Here is a 10,456-nt window from a genome sequence, read left to right on the forward strand (position 1 = left end):
AGCATAACTGCAGAAGACAGGTCTCTGTGCCTGTTGTGATAAGCAGCTTTCTCTTTTGAAATTAGTAGCAGCTACATTATGGAGTTTCAATCCTTGGTTATCATTGGGGAACAAAAAAACATTGATCCTATTTTAGCCCTATGGATAGTCTTCATAAATGATACAGGCCTATTGTATAAGGCTGTGCCCAGATCACTGCTGCTATGTAAAAAACAGTAGCCCAGAGAAATCCTTAAAAACCTAAATTAATATATGGTGGTTGTCTACATGTTTTCTTTCATTATTCATTTATTATGGTCAGGATTGGGAAAAAAAAATCAGAAAAATGTTTTTTTAATTTTTTTTTTATTCGGTTAATATGATATGATTGCATATGATACTGCATATGATTAATGCATAATCTTTTATTTATACGATAGTTGGAGCTCTAATGTTAGCTATTCCAGTGTGGCTAAAATAATCTGGTTCTTTATAAAACTCAGTTGCTCAACCTGAACAAGTCAGATTATAAACATGTAAACTTGAAAAAAAAAAGTTAAATAAAAAAGTGACCCAAAATCATTCTAAATTCCCTATAACCTGAAATCCTGCTGGCTGCTCTGGTCTGCAGTACTTTGAACATCATTTATTTACTTGCCACAAACCTGAACAACTGAACATATGAACTGAAGTTTTAACTGATCAGATTTGTGTCACATTTTTGTGTAATGAAGCTTATATGATTGCCTCTGAATTTAGTTTGATTTTTTTTTCTGTGTTGCTGTTTTGTCTTTCGTTGGGTTGTGTTTTCGTCTTTTTGTTTCAAGTAAAGAGGCAAAAGATCCAGAGCAATTATACAACACACTGAAAAATATTCTGCAGCAGGTAAAGGTAAGCAACATGTTTTGTATCATGTATTCTGTTCATCAGCTACTTGTGAGTGAAGCGCTACTCAGGAGAAATTGTAAAACTACCCCTATACTGCAAGGGTTAAATGCTTGCTTTTGCCTAGGCAGGGAACATAAAAAAAGGACTTTTCCCTATTTTCACTCTTGCTCCCGAAGCAGCCAGGGGTGTCATCTTCCCTCCGATGCTCTGGGTTGAGGGTGGGTCTGGGAATCCTCACTTACAATGCAGGACTGCTTGTCCTGCATTGTATGGGACGATGTCAGAGTGCAATCATTGAACGGAGCTCCAAAGAGAACCGGCTCCAGGGGGAACTATTTGCATGGAGAGGAGGAAGCTTGCGGGAATAAGAGGTAAGATTGGCAAAACTACTTTTTAATGGTCTCCTAGACATAAATATGCATTTAACCCTTACAGTTCGGACACCTCCAATGCAAGGGTAGTTTTACAATTCCTCCAGAGCTTAGCTTTAAAGCAGATCTTCGATTAAACAAAGTATATTAAGTGAAAATGTTGTGAAGGATATAAGTACTCACAAAGAACACGTCATTCCTCCGTCCTGTACCCCATTAGTCCTGTATCCCATTAGTGGTTTTCTGCAAGTACACCTTCTGCATCAGTGCTATGCGGACGCTCTGTTCTCTCCACCTTCTCTGAAATGCCTAAGATAGAACTAGCATTGGCATGGTGACCTTGTTAGCATACTGTGTACAACATGCCCATTGAAATCCTATTTCTTCTAGCCACTCCTTTTTTCACATTATAACACTGGATCAATTGTGATTCTATCAGTCAGGCTCTCCCTCTTGGCATTTTCATTCCCTCTAGTTGGTGGACTGGCCTCTCTTAGTATCACTAAACCAATTAATAAAACCTTTCAGTATATCAGACTGCTTTCGGTCTTAAGCTGGCCATACGCCAGTACAATTTTTGTTTAAGGATTCGGTTTTGGAACGTTTGGTTGATTTTATAATAGTTAATGGAGTCAGGTTGACAATTGTTTTCAACCATAGTGACGAAAAACAAAATCAATGGAGGTTCGAAAAACTCCATTCATTTCCAAAATTGGATGTTAAAATCAGAGGACTGTCTACAAGTCTCTGGTGGCTTATTGAATATTCTGATGTGATTTTTCGTATGAAGGTTCTTCAGATAAACAACCAGTGTATGGCCAGTTTTAGAGCTGGCATGGGTCAGGTGCAGTGTCCCACGTCTGCTCTAAGCATCGGGGGTATTATGTTTTACACTCCCCACACTTCTTTAATGAATAAAACCACTATCAGTTTATGTTTTGCTGTCTGTCCCATGGGAATTCCCATCATTTCTTGTCACAGAGATGTATCAGGAAATGCATTGAAATCTCTACAAAGTTATAGGAATTCCTCTCTTACACAGCTGTCACTTTCTGTCCTATGACAATGGTCACCAGTAACACTAAACAGGGTGAATCTACTCAGCAGGGACAGAGCAATAAAAATGCAGCAGGGGTTGTACTCCTTACCCACTCCATCGAAAAACTAAAATAAATCAACATTTTGGTTACACATACACTTAGAGTTTCATGTTTAAGGGGTTTGCCATGCTGACTGGAAACATTATTTACTGACTTCTGCAGTAACTCAGAGTGACCTCTTCCTCTGCCAGCAATAGGACCCTCATTCCTAGGTTGACTTTTCAGAATAAAGTCTAACACCAACATGTAATGCTGATCCGTTGTGGTGTGCTGATTCACACAATGTGGTTAACATGAATTGCATTAAGGTAGCCAGTTTGTGATGAATGGGCTACCAAAGCACGACAAAGGACAAAAAAATGTGCCTGACCCTTCTTTCAAAATGCAGCACACCACAATGTAAGGTATTTGCAATGTAGTGCACTGCACTGCATTGTGTCATGTGTAGAGTGCATTGGCGTGCAATTCATTTAATGCACCACACATAGAGCAGGTGCATAGAGATGCATTGCAGCAACTTGCATTAATATGTGCATTTTAGCATGTGTTCCCACAAAGCACACGTGTGTGTATAGGCCTGTGGGTGCATCAATAGGTGATCAATCTGATTCTAAACTCAAAACCAAAAATGTAATATATTACAGCTCCCCAGTGATTGGATGTGGGGGTTGCATTCGTTTTCTCTTATCAGGCTTTTTCCCCCTTTTTTTGAACCTGGTGATCTGACCAATAACACATTTCCTGTCCCATTCATTTCTTAATGATATCTGTTGGGGCAGCCATGGTTCTCACACAGGTTAGACTTCAAACATGTCTGTCTTTGTTCATCCCCATTACACGGGGGATATGTGGGGCTTGTAGGTCACACAATAAAGTTCTTTTTGCTTTTTCCAGCTGGAAGTGACAAGGACATTGCATTTCTGGCAAGATTAATAGGTGTTTTCTGTACTTGCTAAAAATGTTCTGAGCCTGAAAAAAAACAAAACAAATGTAGCCACCACAACTAGGGACAGGTAAGCTGCAACATATGAGTGTTCAGCCAAAACTGTTTTTTGAAAGATGTTGCTACACTTCCTGTCCTGGTGACAACAGCTTCACCAGACAGGAAGTGAGGATGAATCTCCAACAGCAACACAGATGGAAATAAATGCGCTTTTTACATTTTTATTAGAATAGTGGAATGCTGGAACCTTCAGTCAGCGTTTTATTTCTGACTGTGTTGCTGCTGCAGGTCTTACTTTGCTAACTCTCTGGTAAATCTGTTGTCAGCGGGAAAGAACATGAGATGCAATGGAGTTGATTTACTAAAGGTAAATAGGCTGTTTACGTTGCAAGGTAATTTACACTTTGCAGGGGAAGTTTCCCCATAGCTTAGTAAATTAGGTGAAATTTCACTTTGCAGAGAATACGCATTCATGTGCAAGGAAAATAAATACAAACTATTTTTGCTTGCTCATGATTGGATGATGGAAGTCAGCAAAGCTTCACCTCATTCACTAAACTAAGGAGGAAATTATTAGGGATGCACCAATACCAGTTCAGATACCAGTGCCGATACTTGGCATTTTCATGAGAACTCCCAGGGTTGGAGAGGTTGCAGCTGGGACCGGGCTCTGGCTTTGGCTCTCCACCACTGTCCTGAAATCATTGGTCTGTATTATTTTAGAAAAACTGTCACATGACAATAAACAAAAATGTATCAGTACTTGTGCCTGTGGGTACTTGGACAAGTATCAGTACTTGCACTTGCAAAAATGGTATTAGTGAATCCCTTTATTTATATTTATAAAAACAAAATCATACAATAAAACAGAGATGTACAAATCCCGGGAGCTCCGTGTGCTCCTAACAAATGACAGCGGCCTCCTAACTTTTGCATTTTCCTCTAGTCTAGTCGCGGAGCTGGAAAAGTATTTGTACTTGTACTGAGTACAGTACTTGGTATCGGTGCATCCCTTAAAAATTTTCCATGCAAAGTGCAAATTCTCTTGCAAAGTGAGCAGCCTCCACAGAACGTTCTGAAAACCAGACAAGGGTTCTACCCTTCCCCACACCATAGCCAGACATTTACAATGATGTAACTACTATTATATTAGGAGGTGAATCATAAAGATCAGTCAGACTCTAGAGAATCCTCCCAGACAGTTATGAGCCTGGTTCCTAAAGCCTGGACATTAGTTGTAATGTGTTCAAATAAAGACCGGTGACATTTAGTCTTAGTACATAATAATCCCTATGTTTTTATCCTAATATAGTAATCCTTATGGCTTTCCCTTTAATTCAAGAGTCACCAAAGTGCTTGGCCATTCATGGAACCTGTGAAAAGAACAGAAGCTCCCGGGTACTATGAAGTTATAAGATTTCCCATGGGTAATCATGTTAATGTTTTTAATGTTTTGACTTTGTCATACATGTGTTGTCTCAGCTGTATGAATATCTCCTCTCATCATGTGCATAATGAAGTGGAACAGGTAACAATTCTAAAGTCAGGACATCCACTCATATTTCTTTAAAGCAGGGGTCTCAAACCTCTGGCCCTCCAGCTGTGGTGGAACTACAAATTCCATGAGGCATTGCAAGATTCTCACAGCCACAGACATGACTCCTGAAGAGAGATGCATCATGGGATTTGTAGTTTCACCACAGCTGGAGGGCCGGAGGTTTGAGACCCCTGCTTTAAAGTGAACCTGTTGTTTTGACCATTCAGGGTAAAGTAATAGGCTTTCTACATAGCCCACCTCCTCTACTATTGATACATACCTTCTCGGTGCTCCCCTTCTGCCCCATTGTCCTGCTGGAGCCCTGAGTAAAAAAGCTCTGTGTTGGAGCTAGCACACTGCTAAGAAGCTCCCTGTCACTTCTATGTGGCCGTGCTTGAACCTAGTAATTGGCTGCCCAGTACTAAACATTGCATCGAGTAGGGAGGGGTAGAAGGTCACTTGCTCCCCCATACTTGGAACTACTGGGTATTTTCCAGGGCTCTAGCTGGTTATTGGGGCAAGGAGGGAAATACGGGAAGGTAAATATCTAAAACAGAGGAGGCAGGTTATCGGGTGAACTCCTAATTCTGCCCTCAGTGGTTAAAGTAACAGGCTTGTCTTGAATGGACAAAGTGACAGGTTTACTTTCATTTAAGTTTTGGATTATTTATTGCAGCTCGATTCAAAATATTTTTATCATGTGTTTCCATGCTGTGCAACCTCCCTATTCCTTCAATGTGTGCGGGTGAAACCATAATCACTCAGCCTAGTGCTGAACTAGAACACACTGGTCTGCATTTTTACAGGTTCACATCCAGGTCCATTCTAAATACAAAATACTAAAAACGAAAGAAATTTAGCACGAACTGACTCATGCAGTGAGCTGTGTATTCTGAGTCTGATCCCTTGCAAAATTTTCAAAGCATGAAGGTAAGCGGGGTGGACAGTTGACATAATTTTATAGCTTGCATTAAAGCAAGCCTAAGCTGTACATATAGAACCACTCTAATAGACTAGACAGGCATTATGGAGAGAGAGAGAAGAGTCAATGAAGTCAAGAATCGATTACATCTGAACTTCAAAAAAGCAGGTCCCATGGCACTCCTATTTGGATCACGTATCCTGGAGCTGTGGTCGTCTGCGTTGGGGTGCTAACATCAAAGAAGGTGAATGAATACTCTGCTGAATTTAGCACCTATATTGCAGGGTTGTTACGCATCTTATAACATAACATGCTGGCTTTAGGTCACATGACCCAGAACTGGAGTTCTGTGGGACTTTTCTTTTACAATTTGGAAGTAAGCTTCTCATAATTTATTGCCCTTAGCCTGCGGCCCTAATGTTCGAGCCATCTATTAAAGTGGACCTAACTTTACAGATTTACAAACACTTACCCCATAGTTCTCTTTTAAGGCTTAGATTCCAGAACCGTGTCATGGGGAGACAATAGAAGGTGATTCCTTTCCAAAATGAATTGGTCCCCACACCACCATAAATAGACTTCATTAAGCATACCGTTTCCTATTATTTCTTCAATTGTAAAGGTGTCCTCACAATAAAGCTACAATGCCCCCTCTAGCTGGCGTTGGGTTCGCTTTGTTCACCTGAGTGCAGGGTGTGGAGGAGCCCCTCCGCCATCTACGGAGATTTGGAAGCTCCATTTCATTTAGGGAACGCCATTGATAGGGATGGCATGCAATGTTCAGACCAATGCTGTGTGTTTCAAAAACCAATAAACACAGAGGTGTGTACTGAATTGCTCAGGTCAGTACACCCTTTCAGACTTGGCAGGTGTATCCTTGCATTGGGCCTTCGTTTTGACATCTATGTTAATTAGCCCAAACAGTTTGCTGATGAATTGTACATCACTTGCAATCTATATTTGTGTAATATCATGGTAATATTATACCACATGATGAACATATACAATTTACATATTTTATATTTCTAACACAGACCTGAAAACCATGAGCGAACGGGTGAAGAACAAATATTATATCACTAAGAAGTTATTTATGGCAGACTTGCAGAGGATCTTTACAAACTGCAGAGAGTACAACCCGCCAGAAAGTGAATACTTCAAATGTGCGAACATCCTGGAGAAATTCTTCTACGGTAAAATTAAGGAAGCTGGACTCATAGACAAATGAGGAGTGACAGCAGTTTGTTGTACCTGGAATACCTGGGCCGCCTGCTGTAACACACCACACTCAAATTTTGCACTTGTTTCTGTACATACTAACCCTTCCCATACTGGCGACCTTTTAGCAATCTGATTTTTAGAAATGACCTTTTTTTGTTATGTCTTTTTTTACAAATTTTATTAGAAATGGTGCTTTCAAAGTTATAGGGCAGAGTACATATTTAATGTTGACATGAACCGTTTTGTATATTTAGAAGTGTTTTGTATAATAATGTAAAATTAGGCATTTATGTGGCTTCTTAACCACTATATGTAGAACACTGTTTCGCTTTGAGTGATAATAGGTTACAGATTTGCTTATGCTGGTCATAAGTTAAAGCATATTTTACTTACCGCTACTTTAATTATAATGCAAACACTAATATTGGGCTTTAGAAAGTAGGTGTTCCTGCCGCCTGGCATCATGTGTCTAGACCTCTGCTGGCTGTCTTGGAAGGTTGCAGGGGAGACTCTGAAACCCTACAATACAAAACACAAAAAGAGTCCCCAGCACACCTGCCAGCTAGCCTGCAGCAAAACAATTTACCCCGTCTAACAGTATGTGTTAAAAACAGAGGTTTAAGTTACACAAACCTTTGGCCAAAAATATGTAGAAGCCACACTGCCTCCTCAAGGCTCCTCTGTGAAGTGTGGTCGGTCCTAACTCTATTTATGAGTCACCATGTTGGAGCATATTAATGCAGGTGTACCTGGAAGTAGCCTACTCTTTCTCAAAAAGGTGCACGAACGCACCGGAGGCCCAGCAATCCAAAATGCACGCTGGGACGCTGAAACCCCTTAGGTTGCTGTCACATGAGCGACTCTGCCGGTAGCGACACATCTTACATTTTCAGAGTCACGCAGCAAAATCCTCTACTTTCCTTTGTGGAATCTCTCCTTCACTGGTCCCAAATATTGCTGAATCTTCCCCACTAGCAATTGAGCAATTCCATAGAGTGTCAAGTGGTCTCTTAGAGATTCTGATGCTGGCGAGCTGTCACCCGAGGTTATCTGTCTTTCATAATTCTTTATTTGCTGAGATTCATTTGTATTCACTATTTCCTGTACCTATGAAATCTTACCGTGCTGGAATTAAATGCCAGCTATGCAATAGAGCATTTAAGGCTAAAATTCTCATCCACAGGGCATTAAACATGCAGGAACAGGATCTGGTGATAAGGGAGTGGTATCAAACACAGCGGGTTGTCTGTAGGAATTATTGGTGAATAAGTAATGACATCAGAGATTTTACATTAAAAAAAAAAAAAAAAAAAAAAAGGCAAATGTTTAAATGCCCCCCCTGCATGCCTTCTGCGCTCCAATCAATAGTGCTCACGCTCCATAATCAGCATTGTTGATTGGAACATTGTACACGGGACGTGTTGAACGACTGGAGATCTGGATCCCTGCTAAACACAGAGTCTGGATCTCCAGCATTTTACCCCTCTCTGCGGCAAAATAGTACAGTAAAAACAAAACGTTACTGTTTATGCAGCCTGACTGCATACAGCAATAAAAAACAAAGGTTCAGCTGAATACGGGGCAAATGACTAAACTCATAGTTGAAATACATAAATGTAACTTGTGTTATCTGCCAAAGGGTTTTTAATGCTGCCCATCAATTTTTGTGATTCACACCACTGCCAGCCAAGCCAGCCAGAAGGGTGACACCAATTTCTCTGTTACAGGTAAAGAACACAGTGGTGTCACCCTCCTGTCTGCACCCTCCTGACTGGGCAACACAACAATAACAACTCTCTCCTTTGTCAGCAAACATGTGTGCAACAGAGCCTGATTGCCCCCCTCTCCCTCCCAGCCATTGGAGGAGAGATTCAGGTATTTATGATGGCTGTATGTAAAAATACATACAGCTAACTGCATTAGTCCTTATTTGTTTATATATATCTGCCTGGGGGTCAGTTTAAAGAACAAACAGGGATGATGAATGTATCATTGTCTATGTTTTAAATATGGTCGATGCCATTGGCTGGATGGCTGTCAGTGAACCTGTTTTCTAAATGTTGGAAATCTTCCAACAGGTGTTTGAAGGCAGTAAGCAGCAAATGATCTGCAAATCATTCATCCATCAAGCTGTAAATATGCCCTTCGTTCTATTGTTCTCCAGTGCAGTGTGCTTTATATTTACAGAGAACAAATAGTGGTAAAGGAAGACTTCATGGAAAGTGTATATCCAATTTTGGTTTTTAGTTTTGGATAGAGTAGGGTTATAAAAACTGTCAGGTAATTGTTTATGGTCTGTGTTCTGGAGGATAGAGTTGTGTTAAAACCACTGTATGTTCATTTTTCCCATTGGGGAGATTTCCTTTACTTTCTCACTTCAATATTCAAACGAAACCCATCGCACTCCTGACCGGGAAAAAAAAACCCGTTGGAGTTGGGTGGGTGCAAAGAGAGTGACTGCGGATGCCTCCGTGAATCAATAAATCAATGTAGAAAAGGTCACTCACACTCCAGATTAATTTCCAGGCAATGTTTATTGACCTCATCGTATCACATTATCAAGCGAGGTTTTCGGAACCACACAGTTCCGTCTTCAGGCAAACAATAAGTTGTTTCGGAACTGCGTGGTTCTGAAACGCCGCTTGACAGTGTGATACGATGAGAGACGATGAGGTCAATAAACATTGCCTAGAAATTAATCTGGAGTGCGAGTGACCTTTTCTACATTAATTCCTTTACTTCCTGTCTCAAAGACGCAACAGGAAGTGAGAGGAAGTGTCGAAAAAAAAAAAAAGTGAGGGGAATTCACCTCTTAGACAGTTGTCACTTGAACAGGTGTTCTCATAGGAAAATTAACCTCTTTGTTTTTAATATGCGGCAAGCCGACAGATGGGCCTTAATGAATAAGGTCCCATAATCCATACATGGGTCGCGGTGTTCTGGGGTGAACTCAATTATTGCTGAAAGAACTGTGACTGAGCTGTCACTGACAGCTCACAGTCAATTACTGATGATCGGGAGTGGATAGGATGGCCTCCCAATTACGTCAACACTGTGTAGCCAATCGCAGGGGACGAATGATCAGTAGCCCCTCCCATCAGCCTCCTACGTGGGCCAGCTCCCACCAGTGGCAAGTGGCTGAGGGCTTCTGTACATTGGCGTTGTTCAAATGAGTTGCAAACTGACACAGGTCAGTAGATATCTCAATGGTACAATGTGGAAGACAGTTCTGACCTGCTTTACACTGCATTTCTCTGGCCGCAGCATCTTATTGAAGATGGGTTTGCATTGCAGGTAAAGCAGGTAAAACACAACCTCTTGCATACATTTGAGCTGCACTGGGTTTCAATGTAAAAGACAGCTTTTGACAGCAACACCTGTGCACACGAGCCATAACGGTCATACCTTGGTCTGGCTACAACTGTGAAATGTTGGATTTCCTATCACTTCCGTTGTCAGGATAATGGGTGAGTCTCCCCAGTGTAGACACAGAGC

At 41.0% G+C, this 10,456-nt stretch overlaps 1 protein-coding gene across 5 annotated transcripts in view; it reads left to right on the forward strand.

The window, feature by feature from the left end:
- The window catches only part of KAT2B (lysine acetyltransferase 2B), a 76,986-nt gene extending 69,560 nt beyond the window's left edge, over positions 1 to 7,426 (forward strand). For 2 of the 5 annotated variants that reach the window (XM_018569254.1, XM_018569253.1), the window contains 3 exons: positions 807 to 870; positions 4,624 to 4,708; positions 6,775 to 7,426. In XM_018569254.1, the coding sequence (XP_018424756.1) occupies positions 807 to 870; positions 4,624 to 4,708; positions 6,775 to 6,968 (343 nt within the window). In that variant the 3' untranslated portion in view covers positions 6,969 to 7,426. Of the gene's footprint in view, positions 1 to 806; positions 871 to 4,593; positions 4,709 to 6,774 lie in introns of those variants that run through there. The other 3 variants (XM_018569256.1, XM_018569257.1, XM_018569258.1) reach the window with 3 other exon arrangements.
- The last annotated feature ends 3,030 nt before the right edge of the window (positions 7,427 to 10,456 follow it).

The sequence above is a fragment of the Nanorana parkeri genome, unplaced genomic scaffold (assembly GCF_000935625.1).
Source record: "Nanorana parkeri isolate BGI_ZX_2015 unplaced genomic scaffold, ASM93562v1 scaffold1313, whole genome shotgun sequence".
NCBI lineage: Eukaryota > Metazoa > Chordata > Amphibia > Anura > Dicroglossidae > Nanorana > Nanorana parkeri.